The 21,787-nt window shown below is 34.3% G+C and overlaps 1 protein-coding gene across 1 annotated transcript in view; it reads left to right on the top strand.

Annotated features, from left to right (window-relative positions):
* Positions 1 to 21,787, top strand: part of LOC149785560 (uncharacterized) — a 189,200-nt gene that overhangs the window by 129,153 nt on the left and 38,260 nt on the right. Inside the window, exons 50-55 of the mRNA XM_089979356.1 lie at positions 2,984 to 3,154; positions 4,878 to 5,297; positions 5,948 to 6,098; positions 8,415 to 8,557; positions 13,510 to 13,601; positions 19,145 to 19,331. Coding sequence (XP_089835482.1) covers positions 2,984 to 3,154; positions 4,878 to 5,297; positions 5,948 to 6,098; positions 8,415 to 8,557; positions 13,510 to 13,601; positions 19,145 to 19,331 — 1,164 coding nt within the window. The remainder of the gene's footprint in view (positions 1 to 2,983; positions 3,155 to 4,877; positions 5,298 to 5,947; positions 6,099 to 8,414; positions 8,558 to 13,509; positions 13,602 to 19,144; positions 19,332 to 21,787) is intronic.

Here is a 21,787-nt window from a genome sequence, read left to right as displayed (position 1 = left end):
GAAAGACCAAAACCAGACCAGATCATCATCCATGCGGATGTGAAAACAGGAGTTGACACAGATCACAAGACATTACCAGGCATCATCAGCAAAAATGCCTGGCAAATGCAACAACAGATACCTACTACTGTTGAAATATGCTGAATATAACTTCCTAATTACCAACAGTCTTATGAAACTTCAGTAAGAAATCCAAGATTCACCCATGCTTCAGTCACTAGCATCTCACTGTCATTGTCAGGAGAAGAGATAGACAGGATGTCCAAATGATGAAGTCCATGAGAAGAGCAGAATACTGGCGTGACCAGAAGGCAAAAAGCACCCAAAAAGCTAAATATCTTGTAACTGAAACAGGAGAACATGAAACAGACATTTTTTGAAGAACTGCAACCAATTTGAAACAATTGAAGCAAAATCCAAGGACATTGGGAAATACTTCAGAGACTCTTTATACTCAGCTGCATCCAAAGCCCTCAATTCTACCACATGTAAGTATCAATATAGGTTTGACGAGAACGATGCTGCCAAATGTAGACTACTGATGAGAAATATCAGCTCTGAAAGGCTTGTTTATAAGACAACACTTCCTCATTTAATAAAGCAGCCATCAATGGAATAAAGAGGACCATTCTGTACACACTCAGAGAGTTGTTATACATGATTGTGCAAAAGACATATGAGATTCAGTACTGTAAAGACAGGAATAACATGAAGAACTTCTGTGGTGCTTTGAAGACAATCCTTGGGTCATCCATCAGCAACATCTTCAATACTGAGTAATGATTGTGCCACATTGATCACTGACAAAGAAAAGAATACTTCAAAAATGGGTTTCAACACTTCAGCATTGATCAACAATCATCTGTCATTTAGGAGGCAATTGATCAAATGTCCCAAATGAAAATCAGTCTCTTGCTGATTCTTCAGTGCTGACTAAACCTGAGAAAGCAACTGACCTGTGGTCAAGTGACAAAGTACCAGAAACTGATGCTATAGCAGAAGTCTGCAAAGCTGGAGGCTTGCACATGGGACAGAAACTGACGACATTTGCAGTCAGTGTAAACTCGAGGAAATATACCACAGGAGTATGACAGTGCATCCACTGTCAAATTGTGCAAGCAGAAAAGCAACATATAATGCTGTGACAAACTATTGTATATTATACTGATACTTAATTTTAACTGATTATGTTCTTTCCCATGTCTCTCAGTGCCTTTTCAATGTTTTTGTTTTCTAAATACTGCATTACATCTTCTTTAATTATTCCAGTTATTTTGGTTGCTCTGAAGTTTGAATCCAACAAAGTCTTCCAGTTTTACATACTTTAGTGTTTGGCCATTTATTGTTATGCCTTCAGCACAGTTGCAGAAATGACTCTAATGATTTTAAGCTATGTCTTTGTATTATTAAAAAAATTATTTTTCATTTGCATTGGGAATTCTGGATTTTTTTAGGGATCTAATAACTACTTACCATACAAGATAACCTGCAGATCTTTTTAAGTAAAGACATTTAGTAGGTTGCACAACTGTCTAAGCAGCTTTGGGGGTGGGAGGATGTATATATATATATATATATATATATATATATATATATATATATATATATATATATATATATATATATTAAACTTCTTGTGTTATAATTCAGTGATATATCTGCAGCAGAAACAGTTTCAGCTTAGCTATGAAACACATGTATGTGACAGCAAATTGGCAGATATATCATTCACTTTAGATATTGCAAATACACACCAGCACTTGTCAATCTATGCACACCATGCTTCGGGACACAAAACAATCAAGGCTATCATATATTGTCATTTCAGTTTTCTTTCATACATCATCAGCAATATGGCTGGATCCATAATTTATTTCTACATGGGTTACTTCTTTTGAGAACAGATGGTTCATTTTGGTAAAAATGGAAATTTTTGCTGTTTTCTTCAATGAAAATATCACTGTGTACTCACATTATTGCTAGTGTGAAAGGTCGAATGTGAATTGTTCATAGTTACATCATGTTTAAATTTGCTGGTTCTTTTGAATGTATTTATTTGCTTGTTGTTAATGTTGGTATTGGAGTAGAGTACCACCAATCCCAACTCATTTTAAAATTGCAGATAAACTGTAGTAAATATTGCAATGGAGGCAAATTGCTTCACTTGCTTAGAGGCACAACTGTTGCCCCCAGCTATCACTATTAAATGGATACTGGTAAATGTTATTTATGTAATTGCCTCTTACATATTTAATATTATTTAGACTCAGAGATACATTTAATATAATATCTCTCCAATTTCATTGTATTTCTAGGATTGCAAATGTGTTATATTGTCGCATCCCCTCCTTGGCTCAGATTACAAATATGGTACGATAGAAATCTGCTTCTTTATTACAGTATTGCTCAAGTGTATATATTTTGAGTCCATATTTAAATTCAAGCATTTTCCTTCCATATGTATGTGAAGTTATCTGGCATCTGATAAAATACCAGTTGCATTAATATATACTATAAAACTATGTACAGGCACCTACAATCTGGAACTAAATATCCATTCAACTGGAAGAAAATATTTTGAATTTGATGATTGCATTTGTTTTTAAATAAATCTCACAGTGTTATGTTTAGGACTAGAACCTTACAGCATCTGAATGTCCTTCATTGTTTTCACCCATAGTCTGTCAGCCATCAGCTGACTTGCACATAAATTACACTGTTCTGTGAGAGTGATAGACTTGAAATTCGTCCATCTTCGTCAGCTGTTGACCACTAAAGTGAGACTATGGCTCCATAACTAATGGGAGCTAAATGATTAATGCATTAACTATGAGGAGTTTCATTTTCTAACTGACATGGTAATTACCTTCATAGAAATGAAAAGAAGGCAGATGTATGTCATGTCTTTAATAAGTGCTATGATTCAAAAGTTAGCAATTTGGGCTTATCATTCATCAGACTAACACAAATATCAATATTTCAGGTGTCACTGTACTATTAGAACCTCCAGATGTTGAGAATATTAATGCTAGCATTGAGGGGGCCAGACAATTTGATCATCCAGTAGAACCCAAGGATGCCATGACAACAAGTGACCCCACCACAATTGGTGGTTCTTGGGAAGTCAGTCCTGATCCTTCAGTTAACAGATATGGTAGGTATCAGTTGTATGCACTATAGTATAATAAATAGGATTTAAACTAATCCTTATTTTGAAAAGTAATATTATTTTATTCAGTCTTATAGTTTTCTAAGATTTTTATTAGAGCAATTTTTCTGCAGTGGAAATCGCAAACTACAGACATGTCAAAATGTAAATGACATGTGAGATTGTGTTTAATACCTTTTCAGTCTCAAAATAGGTGCATGTGCATTAATTGCACCAATTTGGAATTGATCTCATTATAAAATATCATAATCATCATCATCACTATAGTCATCATCACCATTGTCATCATTACTATGAACAAAACTTGATCTTTTTTGTAATTAAAATGCACTAAATATCTATGCCATTAGTAACTATAGTAATTAGTAAGCAGTATAAAGGAAACAATATGATATAGTTTTACTTTTTAAGCAAGAAGAATTTAAAGATGGTTTTTATATATACATGGCAGCACCAATAGTATCAAATAATGCATCTGTTTTGTTAAAAACAATTAACTGTTTATTGTACCTATTGAATTCACTAGCGAAAGATGTAGCATTAATATTTGTTGTCACTTTTGCCCGCTTTTTAAACATATACAATAATTTTGTGAATATAGCCATACATAAAACTTATGCACTACCTGCATACATAATACAATTTTGTAATGTTATCTGCTATTCATAGACAGACAGATAAAGAGGTAGATGGGTGCATTGATTGTAGGTGGATAGTATAATAATCTTGGTTGTGAATATCTTACAAGATTGACAGTCTGACTGATGGATGCACAGACATGTACAGGTAAAAGCAAAATTAAGACAGTTGGACAGACAATGGAAGCAACTATCTCCACAGATGAACTGATATGATGAGAAACCTCTTGTGCAAAGAAATAGTGTTTATCTGAAGCAATATAACATTTACCATTGAAGCTGTACTAGCTCACCAGTAAATATCATACTTTGTGACATTTACAGTTTCGTAAATATCATAACAAAAGTAAGCATCACAAATTGTTCCGTTTTCTGGCAGCACAGTTTTCAGAGTCATCAGCAAATATTACATTGTGACATCTTTGACTTTGCAAGCAAACACTATTAAATATTACTTGTGACATGTACAGGTGCTACAGTACCAATTTAATTCACTTTCAAAAGGTATCATTAATATTCTTTTATAGCGAAAGACATTAATCAGAACATTAAAGTTGTTTATGTATTGTAGGTGATTTTATTTTTACAAACAGACCTAAGACATGAGTCTCATTATGTTGATACACTTTGGTGATTCGGATGGTCCTTCAGTTTATATTTGCAGTTATTGCTGATGAGTTTCTGACCTCAAGTTTGGTCAACTTTTATAGAATACATACTTTCAGGAAGTGTAATATTTTGATGAACAAATGTTCTCATTTACTGATATATTATTAAGAATATGCAAGGCTTGTTTTAGTCATGGTGTTTATGGCAGATCAAAACATGGTCATATTGTGTCAAGACAAGTAGTGTAAAGGGCATTGCCCAAGAACACATGAATGTAGTTGATTTATGTTGATGCTGATTGTAGGATTCAAAACCAGATCCTTTTGGTGTGGCATCTAATGCCTTAACCACTGTACTCTGCTGCTTATTAGAGAATTATTATAAATACTTACTTAATGACAGTGACATTATCAGCACATTAAGTTCATAATGCAGATACAAGTTTTAACTTTGTATTACAGATTACTGTGTGGGAAGCTCCAAAGATGTAATAGATGACATTTTCCCTTGCACATGGGTAGGATTGAATGTTTCTGGAACTGTAGCTATCAAGGGAGGTAACTTGACAATTGGTGGTATTCCTGTGAGAAGACTGTCAGAATTGAAACCACTGGGAAATGACTTCAATGATACTAAATACAAGACTGATGCAGAAAATATTTTCTACATGGAACCAGGGCGCACCATGTTTATCACATTGCGACTCTGCAATGAGGCAATGCTTTGTTCAAATAAATTCCTTGGATCAGTTGTTGTTCAGACACCCAATATGAAAGTTTCAACTTCTACTGACGGAAGTCCCATAGATGTAAAACTTGATGCAAATGGAGCTGGAAAGCACAGACGTTCTGTGGATGTGATTGACATTCAGACACCTTCAGGTTAGCTATGCAACAGTTTATTGACTTCAACAGGGAACACTATCACCAATGTGCTCATTGCCATTGCTAATTGCTTTTTCATTAAACAATGAAATAATTTTCTGATTGTTACTTAGCAGTTAATAATAAAGAATAAAAACAGACAATAGACCATGCTGGTCATTTTAAATCATCACTATGAAAAATAGCACAATTTACACAATTTCTCATACAAAGAAATTGATTTCTTTTGTTTCTCATAATCAGTATGTATGTTTTCTTGACATTAAGCTGAAATTGTCAGCTGCTAAATATTTATATGTATACTGTGTAATTAAGTACATGCATTGGTTTGTCCAAACCAATTATTAAAAAAACTTGAAATACCAATAAACGATTTTTATTCCAGTGCCATAGAAAAAGATACAGCAATGAAATCAGCTTCTGTCTTGCTTGTGCTTCCACATAAGACAAAAGCATATCTTTCATTTTAATAACAGTGGCATTCAGAAAAGCAATATCAACATTTTTGCATTAAAACTTGTGAAAGACATCTCATGCAGGTACATAGAAGTGTAGTTAGAAATCATATATTTAGGAGATATCACAGAAGATGATAATGCCTTTTATAGGTGTTTGTTTAAATAACTATTTTATGCATTGATTTTCAGGCCTTAATCCAGGACAAAGCCTCATTACAGCTGTTCTCGAAAACATTGATTTGACCACTCAGTACAGATCTGATGCATCAATGGACTTCGTACCCTACATTGTAAATCCAAATGACACTATGGATTTAGTGGAACGGAAGTTAGCAAGGAGGTATGTGTCATTTTATCTCATAATTAGCATGATGTAGGTGGATAGAAAAGGAGATATACGAATCACAGTTTAGATACATCAATGAAACCAGTCTTGTCTTTAGGTAAATCATAAAATATTTAACAAGGATAAAAGCAAACAATTGATCTAGCAGTGTTTCATCTGAAACTGAAAAGTGAATAGTTCTGAGGAGGGGTGAAAATCATGGCTAAACACCACATAAATATACCTTGGACATTTTCAAGGCCAACCAGTCATAAAAGGATAATACAAAATTACAGTATAAAAGAAATTATTTTATCAAAACCAATCATAAAATGGTAAAATAAAATTGCAATTATAAAAAGAACTTATTTTTAATCAAAATTTAAACTAATACAAAAAAACGTTACACAAATATCGTTGACTTCATTATGAAAAGTTAATTTCTGCTGCAGTATAAGTATGTATTAGCAGTTAAGCCGTATTTTAGTACATTGCAACAATAGACCTGTTTGTGACCTTACCAATATTCCTTTACTGAATGTATAACTATAGTAAATACAACAGGTGTAAATTTCATCTGATGTTGCTATCAGTGGTGATCAGAAGAAAGATCTTGTTTAGTCATAGCCTTTTATGAAACATTTTTCAACTTTGAATAACTGTAATATGGCAACTTCTGTCCTCAGCAATAGAATACATCAGAATAGATTGATGAATTCGTTTAGTACTGGAAATGTTTTGCAAGATTGGTGTACATACATGATGTACTGTTAGATTTTCCTAATTTCAGGAACATTTTGTTTCTTGTAATTTTTTTCAATCTTTCATTTATGGGCATTTTATAAAAGAATTGACCTCATCTATACTCAAGTTTGACAGCCATTGTGTTCACTCCTTCCCACACCCCATCCCATGCACCAGAACAAATATCTAGCCGAGAAGAATCCAGATTTGTTTTTTCTCTGCTAAACTTATGAATATGTGAAGACAGAAACAAAATGTGGCATTGCTTATGGAACCAACAGGGTGATTTGCAAAAAATTAAATGGGCATCAATAAGAAAAAGAGATGCAGTGACAAAATGTTGTAGATTGTGCTCAAAAAAATGGCAAGCTGCTTATGGCTCTGTACTAGCTGGAACGGAACCCAGTTGAGCTTTTTGACAATCCACCATAGAAAATCTTTGACTTTCTGATTGAATGCATTTTATGTAGAAATTTTGACCCTATATGTCAGGCATGTGCAACTTCCTTCAGGGCATTGACTGGAAATGAGATTTTGAAAGCCACAGCCTTTGATGTGAAGAAGTGGATAAAACCAAGTTGCAACTGTAGGTTGCACATGCTTGTTCTATATTAAAGAATGTATATATTCTACTTTTATCTTTTATGTTATATACACCTTAGTTAATTTTAACATCATTACCTTGTATTTTTTTAAAGTTCTGTAATTAATTATATTTGCTTATCTGGAACTTTAAAGTGACTCTGAATGGCCCGTAATGTGCTGGAATGCCTTTAAAGTCTAATACATTGCTTATTCTCACATAAAGTTTGAATCCTTCTGATTACTTATGTATACAAAACTAATACAATGTAAAACAATGCAGAATATGTAATTCTTTCCATTTGATAGTTAACTCTTTAACCTTGTCTTTTGGGGTTTGGTCAGATTTCAAGGTACCAGTACTTTGGACTAGTATACACATCAACAAAACCAGCTAATAAAATCATAAGGTATAATGTCTCATTCAGATATAGTGGTGGAGGAGTCATTTGATATGATGAATACATATTAATTCAGCATCACATAGTATTACTATGTTTTAACAATGAATATCGGGAAGAGTAAGTTAAGCAAATGGAAAAGGCATTAAACTGTGCTATAGTCATTATGCATTTTGTTGAACTTTAGTACTAGTACTGTCATTAATTATGATGGCCTAAGTTTATATTGCTATACTCATATCTAATTACAACAAAAAATGATTTAATTTACTGAATAATGCAAATTAAACTGTAGAATTAAAATTGTCTGATGTTTTAAGGTATACAACTTTTCTTTTGTATTTTTTAGCAAGAAAAGTATCTGAAAGCTTAGAAATGTGAGTTTACTACAGTGTTCTTTCATATCTAAACATTAGACAGATGTCAGTGGATTGTGGGACTGTTCAAAAACGTTTCCATTAAATGTCGAATGTAACAGCAAAATAACAATCCCTTTCCTTTGCAGTTTGTTTTCATATATCTTCTTGGTTTTGACTGGTTGGTTTTATAGACTGTTTATATCTTTTCTGATACACTCACATTACTCTTTCTTCTCTAATTTCAGACTAAAGGAGATTTACACAGTTTTTACTGTGGTTCCTGTTGGACACATGTCTCTGCCAGGCCCATTACTTATTACATTTGATAATTCCAATGCCAGTATTTCAGGAGATGACAGTGTCATTACATTGCTTCACTGGAACCTAGGTACAATAGCTTATACATTTTGTCCTTACATTTTTGAAGGAAAGTGGGGGACACAGTATCTGCATCCATATATCATATTTTTATTCTAATCATGTATTTCAAGCTTTTTGTGAATAAGGAAAGACATTTTGCCTACTTATAAGTGATGATCAGGGTGTCTCACATATTACATAAAGAGTGCTATCTTGAAAGTGAAAGTCACAACTTAATACACCTCTCCCTTGATAACTCGCAAACAATGGGGTCCACAAACATAGACTGCACTATAAGTGAGGATGCAGTTCACCAAGGAACATGCAAAAATTAAAAAAAATTTGCTTAGACATCGAGAAAACTGCTGAGGTGTGTGTGTAGGGAACTGGGATGTTTAATGACTGAATCCTTGTTTTACAATCACGTCGATAATTAATATTAATAACATGCTTTTTCTAATGAAGTTGTTCCTTATTCTGTATAAATAACATTTATTTTCAAAATGTTCAACATGCAAAAGATCATTCTAACTGGTTTCAACAACCATCATGTGTATGCAAAACGTGTATTATGTTATTGCTTTTAGTTTTTGTTGCTGAGTCTGGTTCCTGGAGTGGTATTTAAAAGTATACTGCCATGTCAGGAGCTAAAGTAGTAGGCAACTAGAGTAAGTGTTGTGAAACGAAGCTCTTTATTTTATGAAGTATTCGTTTTGCTTGATTGCCTTGCTGTCTTTGATCACAGTTATGAATGAATCGGTTAATTTAAGGTAGTTTATGTTACATACACAATAACATATATATCAGTGTTAGATTGATCAACTGAAGTGAGTTTACCCAACATACGACTGGGGTGCTAGATTTTAAGTATATAGGATTTGCATGCCTTTTAACTTTTCTTTTATTCCACCTCCTTTATTTGATTCAAAACACATAATTAACAAGATATATACAGAGGAGGCCAGCTTTTAACTAAGTGCAACAATGCAACAAATGTTTCCGCAAGTCAGTTATCAAAACACAGTTGGCCCTTAATTAGGTTCTTAAAGAAATGGTGCAGACACAGCTGTTATGATAGATTGATATATTTTATGTTTAAATACACATTGCATTTATAATGATTACACTTAAGAGGAACTAAAAGATAGAATTAAAACACAATATTTCACTTAATAAAAATTGGTTAATGGTCATTTAAATAATAATTCACTGCCTACACTAGGCATAAATGATATTTTCATTGATTAAAATTTCCTTGTATATCTTTAATTACTGTGTACTAAGAATGTCGGTTGGAAAGAAAATGTAACCAATTATATGACTTCTTATTAAAAGTTGATAATTTCGAAATGTTCAGGTCCTATCTACCATTTTTGATCATTAAATGAGCAATATATGAACATTTCAGTTACCAATTTTTGATTGTGATTTTCTTCAAGTTCAGGAAACAGGGACCAATTTTTGGGTATTTTCTGGTTTTAAAAAAAAATGTGATCCATGCCTGACTCCACATTATAAGCGGGTTTTTGGGTTATCGGGGCATGGATTTTCAAGGAAGTGGTGTATTTTACATTTTCATCACAGTTTCCCACCCAGTCTATAGTTTGAAAGCCATTTAAGATTTGGGGATGAAACTTAATATACATAAAGATCATCAATAGAAGGTGTGTCTGTACCCATACTGTCAAGGTGAAGGTCACTACTCAATATTTTACCATTACTAAACATCTTCAGTTTTAATCTACTATAAAGAGCATTCCAGATTCACTAATGAAATTTGGCACACTTGTCAGCTATCACCAAAATATGTGTCACATACTATATGGGGGTAGGCCAAGCGGCCCAATGCATTCTCCTTTACCAATCATTGCCATCTCACCTCTGTATGCGTAAAACCAACAACAACAACAATCAGATGGAGGGTCATATCTGCATGGTCATAGCTAGATGTTTTACATTTCATTACTTTTTTCCATTCCAATCCGTAACTTTAAAACCATTTGAGATTAAGGAATGAGACACAACATATTACTTACATAAGTACAGTATCACTAGAAGGTATTGTTACAAGCCATATGTCTTTACTTGACCGAGCAGTGTCAAACCCTGGTGTGATTCCTGCTAGAAGTCATAAGTTTACCCCAAATTTGAAAAGACTTCCATACAACTTCAGTTGAAAATTAGAAAGCCTGATGTGTCCATTGTATACATCAATTTTACTCTTTTCAATGCAAGACCACAGATCTCACAACCTCAAGCAAATGTGTATCAACCGCACATTTGCATGGTTACTCTTAGGTTTCCATACCGCCAGCAGTTCACTCCATAGAAACTATACAACTAACCCGTAACACAAGGAACTATTATAACTATGCCACCTTAGGCCATCAAACTATGGCTTCCAGGCACTTTTAGCCAGTACAACTGCATCACCTTTGCCACCATGGCAACATAAATGGTATTTGTCGAGTCCCCTTCTTATTGGTTCCATAGTGTAATTTACCGGTTTTCTAACATAAATACTGCCACTGCAGTCACATTGCTAATGTACACCACTAGATTTTAGTAGGGACTTTATTATTCCATGGACACTCATTCAGTTTGAACCTTGATCCACTACTTAAGTGAACCATGGCATCATGGAAACTCACTAACACTTTGCTCCATGATGTTTGTTCCTAGTAATTGGCTAATTATTTTGGGCAAAGGAATATCTCTATTGCACCGAATTCCAATAATCAAACAAGTAATCACAAAAATCTAAGAATTCCTTAAACTGAGGCACTACAACCAAATGCACATACTCCAAATTTATTACTTTTATGTTGCATTCCATATTGGGATGCCACAGCTCAGTATTCTTTATTTCCATCACACCTTCTGCTGTTTAACTTGAATTTAGCCAATTATGATTAGGGATTAAACTTGGTACACTTATTCATCATCACTAGTTGGTATGTCAGTGAAAATGGGGGTGGGGCATCTTAAAGGGCATGACCACAGCTCAATACTTAGTTTCCATAACACCTTCCCTCCCACTCCCCCAGAGCCATGTGAAATGAAACTTGGTATACTTAAGTAGTTATCATCACTAAATGGTGTGTTGCATACTACATTGCAGGACTGTTGTGAAGGTTACAGCTCAATATTTTACATTTTCCTAAAACTTTCTTTCCCATCCTATAACTGTAGAACTGTTTAAGATTATGGAATATAACTTGGTAACTTAATAGGTGATTATTCGCAAGTTTCTTGTGTACCATATTGCAAAGGTTGTTCTCAGAGTCAATTTCATGGTTTCATATACTGAGTTATTTGTATTGCACTTTCACTCTGTAAGTTTGGATCCATATGGGATGAAAAGATAAAACTATATATCATCACCAAAAGATGTGTTGCTTATAACATGTGGGGTTCTATGTTCATAGACAAGGTTACAGGTCAGTATTTTAGTTTTCATTCAGTTTGTAGCAGAAGAGCTCTGTAAGATAAATGGAGTTAGCATGTATATTGTCACTAGAAGATGTGCATGTTGTAATTTTTATCAGCGGTCTTATCCTCAGTCTAGGCCACAGCTGAGTATTGTAATGTTTCTGTTGTTTGTCCATTGTATCATACAAGATTTTTATGTACAGGGATGAACCATGGTATGTTTAGGATGGTATCTCATGTACAGTCAAAGATTTATCTTCAAGATCAAGGTCATTGATAACTTTTTCCCTTTATTTGCTTTTTCTCTTAAGATTCCCTTTGAGATAGGGGAATGAAACTTGGTTACTTTGCACATAGCCCCAATATTATTTACCAAACTTTGTTAAAAATTCATTATAATTTTTTTTATTACAAACTTTTATGACCTCTGCATGGTAGATATGAAACAAAATTCACTGAACTTGTTTGTTTATTAATTCTATTATTTAAAGTGCAGTTAGATGTCAGTATTAATAGTAACAAAACCTGCTTTAGAAATGAGTGAAGTATAAATTTTCTTACAGTTATGTTTTAGTATTTCCTATCATCCAGAAGGCAATGTTCGTTAAATGATATCTTACATTCTAAGAGGAAGAAACCAGAAAATATATTCAAGGAAGTATATTCAAACACCAGTTCAGGTAATAATGAATCATAAAATTGAAAGTAATGTCAGATTTTGTCTTTATTTGTTGAGATCCATCATTATGCATCATTGAGTGACTTTTCTTATTCCATTTTGTTAAAGAGAGTCTTTTGATAGTGATGGTAGAGCTTCCCAAACCATTTCATGAAGGAGAGTCAGTTTTATTGTCAAGGAAGTGTTAGAACATTAAACAATTATTTAAATTCATACCTTAAAATATTTATATTCTGTTGCATATAACTTTTGTCTGTGAGACTGAAATTACTATAAATAACATCACTGCTGCATTGTTAACATGATAAGTGTGAAATTTGAAGTTACATTTAGATGGTTATATGGCCATGTGGCAAAATACTGCCTCACTTTAAAGCTGACTCCAGTTCAAATCCATAAGTTGTGAATCATTTTTTTTCTTCATAATGAGTTATTTTATTTTGAATTGGGAACGAGAATTAAATAACTATTTTAAATTTTCTGTTTGAATAATCACAAAACACAGCAGAATATAAATGGTAAACCACAGATATCATGTAGGATTCTGTAAGAAATCTGTTACTTCAATCTGTTATACAGACTACACACATGCCAATACATTTGAGTAAATAATGAAAAGAAAATTTTCTTTGCTACAAGTGAATAATGGATATATTTCATTTTGTTGTTGAAAATCTTACTGAAAATACTTAGTTTTTCACAGCTTGTTGAAATATATCTGTTATTCACTCATTTCAAGCAATATCCTCTATATATTTTAAAACACGAATTATAACTATCACAAGTAATTCACTGTTATTATACAAATCTTAAGTGTTAAAACATTTATCTTCATTTTAATCATAAAATGTTATTTTATTTGTATTAAGCTGCCCAGCAGTGGCATATTTCAAGTGGAAGCTGTAAAGATGCAAATGAAACAGAGATTACAGACTCCACTACTGGAAAAACTACTGTAAAGGTAACATGTATTGTTTGATTAAATGCAGTGTAAAAGTAAGAAATACTAGTTTTAACATTACATACCATCATCAAAATATATAGAACAGGACTGGTGTTTTTGTTGTCTTTCATACATGGATGCTAATGAAGATAACATTACTAAATGCTATTAAACATTATTATAATATAAAAGGTACATTTTTTAAATCTTTTTCTTTTACATGTTTGCTTGTTTTTGATATGCATATTAAACTCTTATCATGTCTTTTCATCATGCTCATTAGATTGTCTGGACTCCAGATGCCATGATACCTTGCTAGTCCCACTGACAGCAGCACATATTCCTGTCAGTTTACATCTTCTACCATCTAAGACAGAAGTTTTTATTAAAAATTTAATTTTTTATGTGATTACAATTAAGAAGCTTGTATGATTTTCCACCAGAGACAAGAATGAGATTTATTTATTTTAAAAAATCTATATATTTGAGGCTTTTTATATATATATATAAGCCTACCATAAGATGGAGAGTACTATGTTTTGACATTGTCTGGATGTCAGTCTGTCATTTCATCCCTCTGTCACTAATTTCATTTCTGTAAAATAACTTTTCTCCACTGTCTGCATTTTCCAAATTCAGTAGATTGCGTGCACTGGGGTTTTGAAGAAACCTCACAATTTTGGAGTCAGATGGACAATATTTAAAGTCACTGTGACTAAAAAAAAGAAAAGTGGTTTCTGCACAATAATATGATTTCTGCATCACACAGAATAATTTTTGTGGATGATTTGCACTTAGGGTGAGAAAAAGTTGATTTGGGATTTGTAGGTATAAAAGCTAAGGTAATTGTGACATAAGGAAGAAAATTGTTTCAACACAGCAACATTAGTTCTGTATCAAAGATAAGAAACAAACTTTATGGATTTGCTTGAACTTGAAAAAATCAAGAAGTCAATTTGCGGGTCAGATAGCCAATTTTCAAGGTCATAGGGATTAAAAGAAAATAATTTTTGCAGAAACATTTCAGTTAAATATGTCATACTTTCACCTAAGTTTATTGATCACTTTTACATTGCTTATGAATGAGGTCTATTGATTTGAAAGTTGCCGAGGTTCCTGTGACTGAAAGAAAAAGAAGAAGAATAAATTTTTTTTGTTCAAGTCAAAAAATCAGAGTTAGGCTGTTCTACTACCCCTGCATTAGTGTCTGCACAGATACAAACGTACATATGTACACCCTCACTGAATGTCAACCATTCTTCATTGGTCCTAGGAAAGAATTTGAAGTGGGTTTCTTAGCACCTGTCCCTACGGCAGAGGGATGAGGGGGCAAAATTTGTACATTTTTGTATACGGTTTCCATTTAAATGGCTTCATTGAATGTGTGCATTTAGATCATAATGAAGTTTGTGTTTAATGTATACTTATGCTATACCTGAAGAGGATGAATATTAATGAGTACTACACAATCTTCTTAAAGGAGGTCACAGTGTGCCTTGTTTAATATTTCACTGACTTTGTTTCAGTTTGACATTTTTACTGTTCAGTTTGTAGTCATTAAACTAGGGAATTGTATAAAACTTTCTTAAGTACCACACCCATGCAAAAATGGTCAGTGTGATTAATATTTCACATTTTCAGGCTTAGCTACGGTTGTTGCATTTAACTAATGATCACACAGGGTTTTTTTCATCCCCTATGCATACTATCCTACAGAGAATTATGAAATAAATACAGGGATACATCTTGATTAGTGCTACTCCCTTATTTCACTAGCTGGTTGGTATCAACCTTATTTTACATCTCACAGACTTTGTGTTTGGTATTGATTCTCAGGAACTGTATGGCTAGCATTATCTTTAACATGGTTATTGGAGACCATTGAAAATAGAGATGAGCTATATAATCAGTGTTAACTCTATGATTTTAATAGCAGTAATACAATACCTATTATTTTTGCATTGCTATATCTTTTCCTGCTCCGAGACCCCAGTGTAAGGAGATCATTCCCTGCTGCAGTTAGTAACTGGAGATCTCGAATAAAGAATAACTTGATCCCAGTCCAATACCTTAGTCCACTTCTGATAATGGGAATATCATCATTCTTTTTCCTTGGACTTAATGCACTTTTGCACCTGTCTCTTAGGTGCATAACACTTCTTCATTTAAGTCTTATCTTGGCAGTTGTGCAGTCATTTGTATCATTTTTGTGTTGCATATTGTTATTTTATATCAATCCCTGCTTTATTTTCATGTTTCTGTTTTCCCTTTTCGTAGATGTTTAGGGTTTTGAGTACCTTAGGAGCAGACCGCTCTGGTGGCTTAGTGGTTAGAGCATCTGCTCTGGATACAGGAGGTCGCGGGTTTGATCTCCAGCCAAGTCATACCAGAGACTTACAAAAATGGCACTAACAGCTGCCTCGCTTGGCACTCAGCATTAAAAAGTTAGTTTTAGGACTGGTTGGCCTGGTGTCAAGATAATGTTACTGGGTGGGACATCATGCTACATGTCTGTGGCATGATGCCACCGTGCTAGACATCACTATAAACTGTCACACTGAAGACATCGTAGCGATATGACTGAAAAATTGTTAAAGCTATGTTAAAAATCCAAATCACACACACACACACACCTTAGGAGTTGAAGCATTGCTTCTTGCACTTCACCCTTCTAATTGTAATGTGTTAGGATAAGACATTCCTACCCAATTTTTTGTTCCAGTTTATTGCATTATTTAGAGTATTCTTTTCAGCATTTAATAAAGCCTCAAGGTGATGCTAAATTTGGGCATAAAATTGTCATGTTGGACACACACACATGGTTAGCATGCACTGCATTTGTATGCACAGACAGCCTCCCTATTTGTTGATTGTGGCACTGATTAGGTTTAGATTTTGAGGAAAAAAATGCTAGTCCTATATGGCCAGGTAGAAGGGTCATGCTTCTTGTACTTTATCTCTGGAGGACTCATCTGTTGCCAGGAAGGGCTACAGCATTTCTCAGTTTATGCAAGTCACCCACTTCCTCCAATGACACATTGTAACAAGGTGCTAGTTCCAATGAGGGAGGATAGCACTTCCTATTTTATGTAATTGCCTGCACCCAGTAATAAGTTCTGCCTTCCTGATGTTATTGAAGCACAGTTGTCATCTCACTTAATTAAACCTGGATTTAGCAAGGTGATCTCATCCACTGGAGTAGGGTTTTCCAAAGTTGGCCAATAAGGTCTATATGATCCCAATGACATAGCCTGGGCTCTCATCACAGTTAAATGTATCAAGTGACGCTCATAGAAAGTCTGCTACCAGTCATCAGCTGTCAAGTACAGGATCATCGGACACTGTTAACTAATCTCTATATAATGTCCCAAGTGATACTCACCAAGTGTCTGTTACTGGGCAGTAAGCATTGGACACAAGGTGTTGATCACCTGATATGTTGCATTCTGCTGATCTATATTTTGTTCTCATGTCACTGACCACAGAACACAGTGCAAGTCATAGAACACTAGGCATGGGACTGAGGAATGGATACCAAGCATTTGACATTAGTCTTTTGACTGGATACTTTGTTTTAGGACACACGGTACTAATTATACGGAAGAACTGTGAACCAGTCTAGAAATGGGTGAAGAAATAATAGAGTATTTACAGGTTTGGTGGTCCATAATTGGTTAATAATGAAAATTAAAATTTTAGGAAAAATATCTTTTGAGAGCTTATCCTATATGTAATGTAAAAAAAATATTGACAAATTTCTACTGATGCAACTTTAGCATTTTTACAGGCTTGACTCAGGAGTACTCAATACTGAAAGTAGCACCTGATTCATTTGGTGCAGAATCAATAACACGTGTTTCATGCACATGTATGTAAACAAATTGCCGCGGGTCATATGGTGTTCTCCACACATAAGCTTGCACCAAGGTTAGATGTGCACGAAAAATTATAGGTGTCATTATCAGCACCCATAAATTTTAAGTTATTGAATTTTGAATATGATAGTGTTTCCATATGTTTACCATTGGAGTGGAATTAGTACCGTGAGTCCTTTAACCATCTGTCTAGCAGAAGGATCAGTTTGATAAACTTCACTCCCCATTCTCTATGTTTCCATTCAGTACCAATGGGAAATATGGGGAACAAGCTTCAAAATTTGAGAACTCATCTAGGGGAAGAAATTGGTTTAATACTCCTCCTGTCTTTATGTTCTTGGAGCTTGGCGATTCCTACCAATTGGTACTGAGTTGTCCAGGTCTCCGTTTCTAACCACAACATGATGGCTTGGCAGTGTCTTGTTGGATCAGTAGACTGAGCACACACAAGATGTTCCCTACTTCTTCCAGCCCTGTTTTCAGGGGAAAAGTAATGAGGGCTGCCACTTGAAGCCTCCATATCTGAGAGGAAATTTACAATCTTTTCTAGAGTGAGAGAGTAGATCAATATGAGTCCTGAACCCCAATGAGTGGAGGTGGGACAATAAAGCCCAGGTTAGAAAGCTGCTTACTCAGTGGGAGAGAGATGAAATGAAATAGTTCTGCCGCACCCTGGAAGCAAAGACAGGACAATAAAATATTGATTTTTGTGGACATAAATGAGTTTCCAGAAGGATTTGTCACACTGGGTCATTTTCATCTGTTGGGTCTTCTTTTTGCTGCTGTATGAGTCAAGTGACTGAGGAAAAAGGAATTTGAACTTTTGATAAGGCAGTAAATGATGTTTATCACTGCTTTTCACATGATCTATCTCTTAAACTCTTGGGATAATGTTGGATGCTAAAATCCTTTTCTGTTTGGTGATGCTACCTGGGGCAGAACCTAAATCTGATCTGCTTTTGCTCCCTTTTCAACAAAGGTGAGGGAGTTCACTCCCTGGTTATCTCATTGCCAAAAAGGGGTCAGATAGTAGAAGGTGTGGTCTGCCCCATCATATTCTCAATGGCTCCTGGTTTCAGCCTCACCTTTATGGATTCTTAAGCCCCACTCCTACTTTCAGCCTCACCTTGATGGACCCTTAACCTTCATGCCTCCAAAAATTGGACTCTGTGTTCTCCAGGTGGGGATTTTGGGAGGGACCTCATCACATATCTCTGTCAAGACTTTTTTGGCTTTGGAACTGAAGACATGAACCTAGTTACCATAGCCTTACATGCTGATCTTTTTCTCTGCTGCCCCATTAAATCTGTTTTAGGAGAAATTATTATCTTCAGCTGCAATGCAGAGATTGTTAGAGACTTAGCCAAGACATCAAGACACATGGTTTCAATGTCCAAGGTGCTGTCTGCACAGTTGTTTCATTTCCAGAAAGATGTTGCCTGGAAACATCAGAGGCTTTGTTGAAACACAGCAAAAGTCTATTTTGCAAGCTGACCTTCTTGATACATTGATGTTATTTGTAGGGCTAATCCCTTCAGTGGCCTCACAAGATTTGAGGGACTAGGTAAACCAGTTCAGATTCCTGGCCATCAGATTCCTACCAATCTAGCAAATTTAGAAATGCAAGAATATCAGGTAATGTATTACTGTTATTAAATTATATACATACATAATTTATTTTATTAGGTATGTGACACGAGATCACAGAATACAAATATTACCAAGGCAAGGTTCCAGAGAGATACATCTCTAACAGACCACAGCATGTTCTCTAGGGAGACAATGTTTGCAACAGCAAGAGTGAAAGCTGGCATTGTCAATGATGCACCAGTTCTAAATTGTACCACTCACTTTGTTATAAAAGAAGATCAAGGTAACTAGAATTCAGTGTGTTATCATTTTAGTGCTTGCCTTATATCATAGTAAAATTTCAATGAGTTGTATCAATCCAAGTTTCATCATTATCTCAAAGTTACACTTAATTACATAGAGACATTAATGAGATTCCCAAGGACATCAAAATCTGCATTGAAAGATACAGTAACAGTGTTAACAGGGACATCAAAGTCTGTGTAAGATGTATATTTTAATTTTGGACACATCACAATTCCATTATATCATGTTTACTGAATTTGCATAGTGATTATAAATCTGGGTTATCAAAAACAGTCTAAGTGATTATAATAGAATTACGGGAAGTCACAGAGGCCAGTTCTTTTTAGATATTGAGATTAGAACACATATTTATCAGTGAACTAATTACAGACTTGTGCTTTAGAGCCTCATGTAGATAAGAATCATCCAGAACAATGCTTTAAATATTTGAAACTCCCTCTTTTTATTGAATACCGTATTTCCAAACATAAGTGCCCATATATTGGGACTTTTTGTTATTCTTTTCTGTAAAGTCATTGTTTGGGAGGCAGGATCGTTTTTTGAGCAATAAAAATTCTTATTTGAAACTCGGCAGTTTTCAGTGTCATGTGCAGAGGTACTTCATTTTTTGAGTAATTATCAAATGGGTGCTTTCTGTTGACAACACACATCTTTAGACCACAAAATAATATGTTTCCTGTTGCATTGGTTTTAAAATTAGGGTAGGCATGCAATTTCTTTATATTTTTATTTGATTTTTTTAAACATTATGTGTGTGTGTGTGTATATATATATATATATATATATATATATATATATATATATATATATATATATATATATATATATATATATAATGCGATTATTTGGTGGTGGGCAGTTACATTGAGGGAAAAAGTGCTATAGTCAGTAATGAGAAAAGGATTGTCAGATGACTAGAAAGACACATTTTTTGGCCTTCATACTTTTTTGGTCCCAAAATGAGCCCGTTTCTTGAAAAACTGGCTAACAGAAAGTAGATCATAATTGATCTAATTCTGATTTTAAAAAAAGTTTACAAATAATAAACTAAGAGATTAATAGAATTAGACCTTCATATTGTCTGTGAAATTAATTTATGTTGGCTAAGGATTAATGTGAATATTGTTTGTTAATTTGCTAATTCTTTATGAGTACTGGAGTATTCTGCTGTAAAATGAATGATATTGTGTTGTTTAAAGATGAAATTAAATTAGACCACTACTGTGGCCTAAGTGGTTAGAGCATCTGCCTCAGGTGTTGGAGGTCACAGGTTTGAACCCTGGCAGAGTCATACCAAAGACTTATAAAAAATGGTAATAGCAGCTGCCTCACTTGGCTCTCAGCATTAAGAGGTCAGTGTTAGGACTGGTTGGCCTGGTGTCAGGATAATGTGGCTGGATGGGACATGATGCCACATGTCTGTGGCATGATGCTTCAGTACCAGACATCACTATAAACTGCCACACTTCAGACATCGGTACGATATGACTGAAAAACTGTTAAAGTACATTAAAAATCCAAATCACACACACACACACACACAAGAAATGAAACTAAGCTGTGCAAATAAATTAGTACAGAAAATAAGCTTTAATCTTGTCTTTGATTCCTACTGGTTGCATACACAAAAGTCATTTAGAATTGCTATAGTTTTAAATTCACAATCACAGTTGCGATTCTTGATTGCTTGTTATGGACTTAAATCCTTATATAATAAAATCAAATATTTATAATAAATGAGCAATAGCAATCTTCATATTGGTGTCACAACAATAAATGCATAAAGCCCTCAATTACTGCAAAGGAAACAAAAATCTCATTATTGGAACTCTTATTTTTTTGCTTCAAGAAAGGAGTTCCCAATGTTCCCAGTTTACTGAGAAATTGGAAGACATTCAGGAGAAATACTAGGTTTGTTCCCAATAAGAAAACCCTTTAATATTGACTAGAGTTGGAGATAAACCTGGAAATTTCAGCTGCCACTTAATCATGCAAAGAACATGTAAGTGAGTCATGTATTGTCATCATGAGTTAAATTTACTGAGTTCTTACCGGACCTTTTGAAGGTTGTGTAACTCTTACATTGGATCATTTGGATGCTTGTCCTACACTTATTTGTATAAATGTTTGGGTAGCTTGTCTTGAAGTAGCTTGGTTACCACATAGTCATCTCTATATAAATATCTTTTCAAAAGATCAGTCTAGTGTCACATTCTGCCAGTATTGCCTGCGACATGTAGTCACAGTATGTTTAAGAGAAAAATAACAGAGCTTATCTACCCAGTTCTGCTTTTGATATGTAAAGTAAATGAAAATGTACTGTGTTAAGTCATGACTCATTATTTGATAGTTCATACTGGGAACACAGTAAATTAGCATCATCATTAAGAGCAACCTTTGCCACCACTCCCACCACAAATTCGCTACCATTGT

The sequence above is a fragment of the Sinohyriopsis cumingii genome, chromosome 13 (genome assembly GCF_028554795.1).
Source record: "Sinohyriopsis cumingii isolate HCF-2022 chromosome 13, ASM2855479v2, whole genome shotgun sequence".
Classification (NCBI taxonomy): Eukaryota; Metazoa; Mollusca; class Bivalvia; order Unionida; family Unionidae; genus Sinohyriopsis; species Sinohyriopsis cumingii.
The sequence above is the reverse complement of the archived record's forward strand: the minus strand, read 5'-3'. Positions and strand labels throughout refer to the sequence as shown.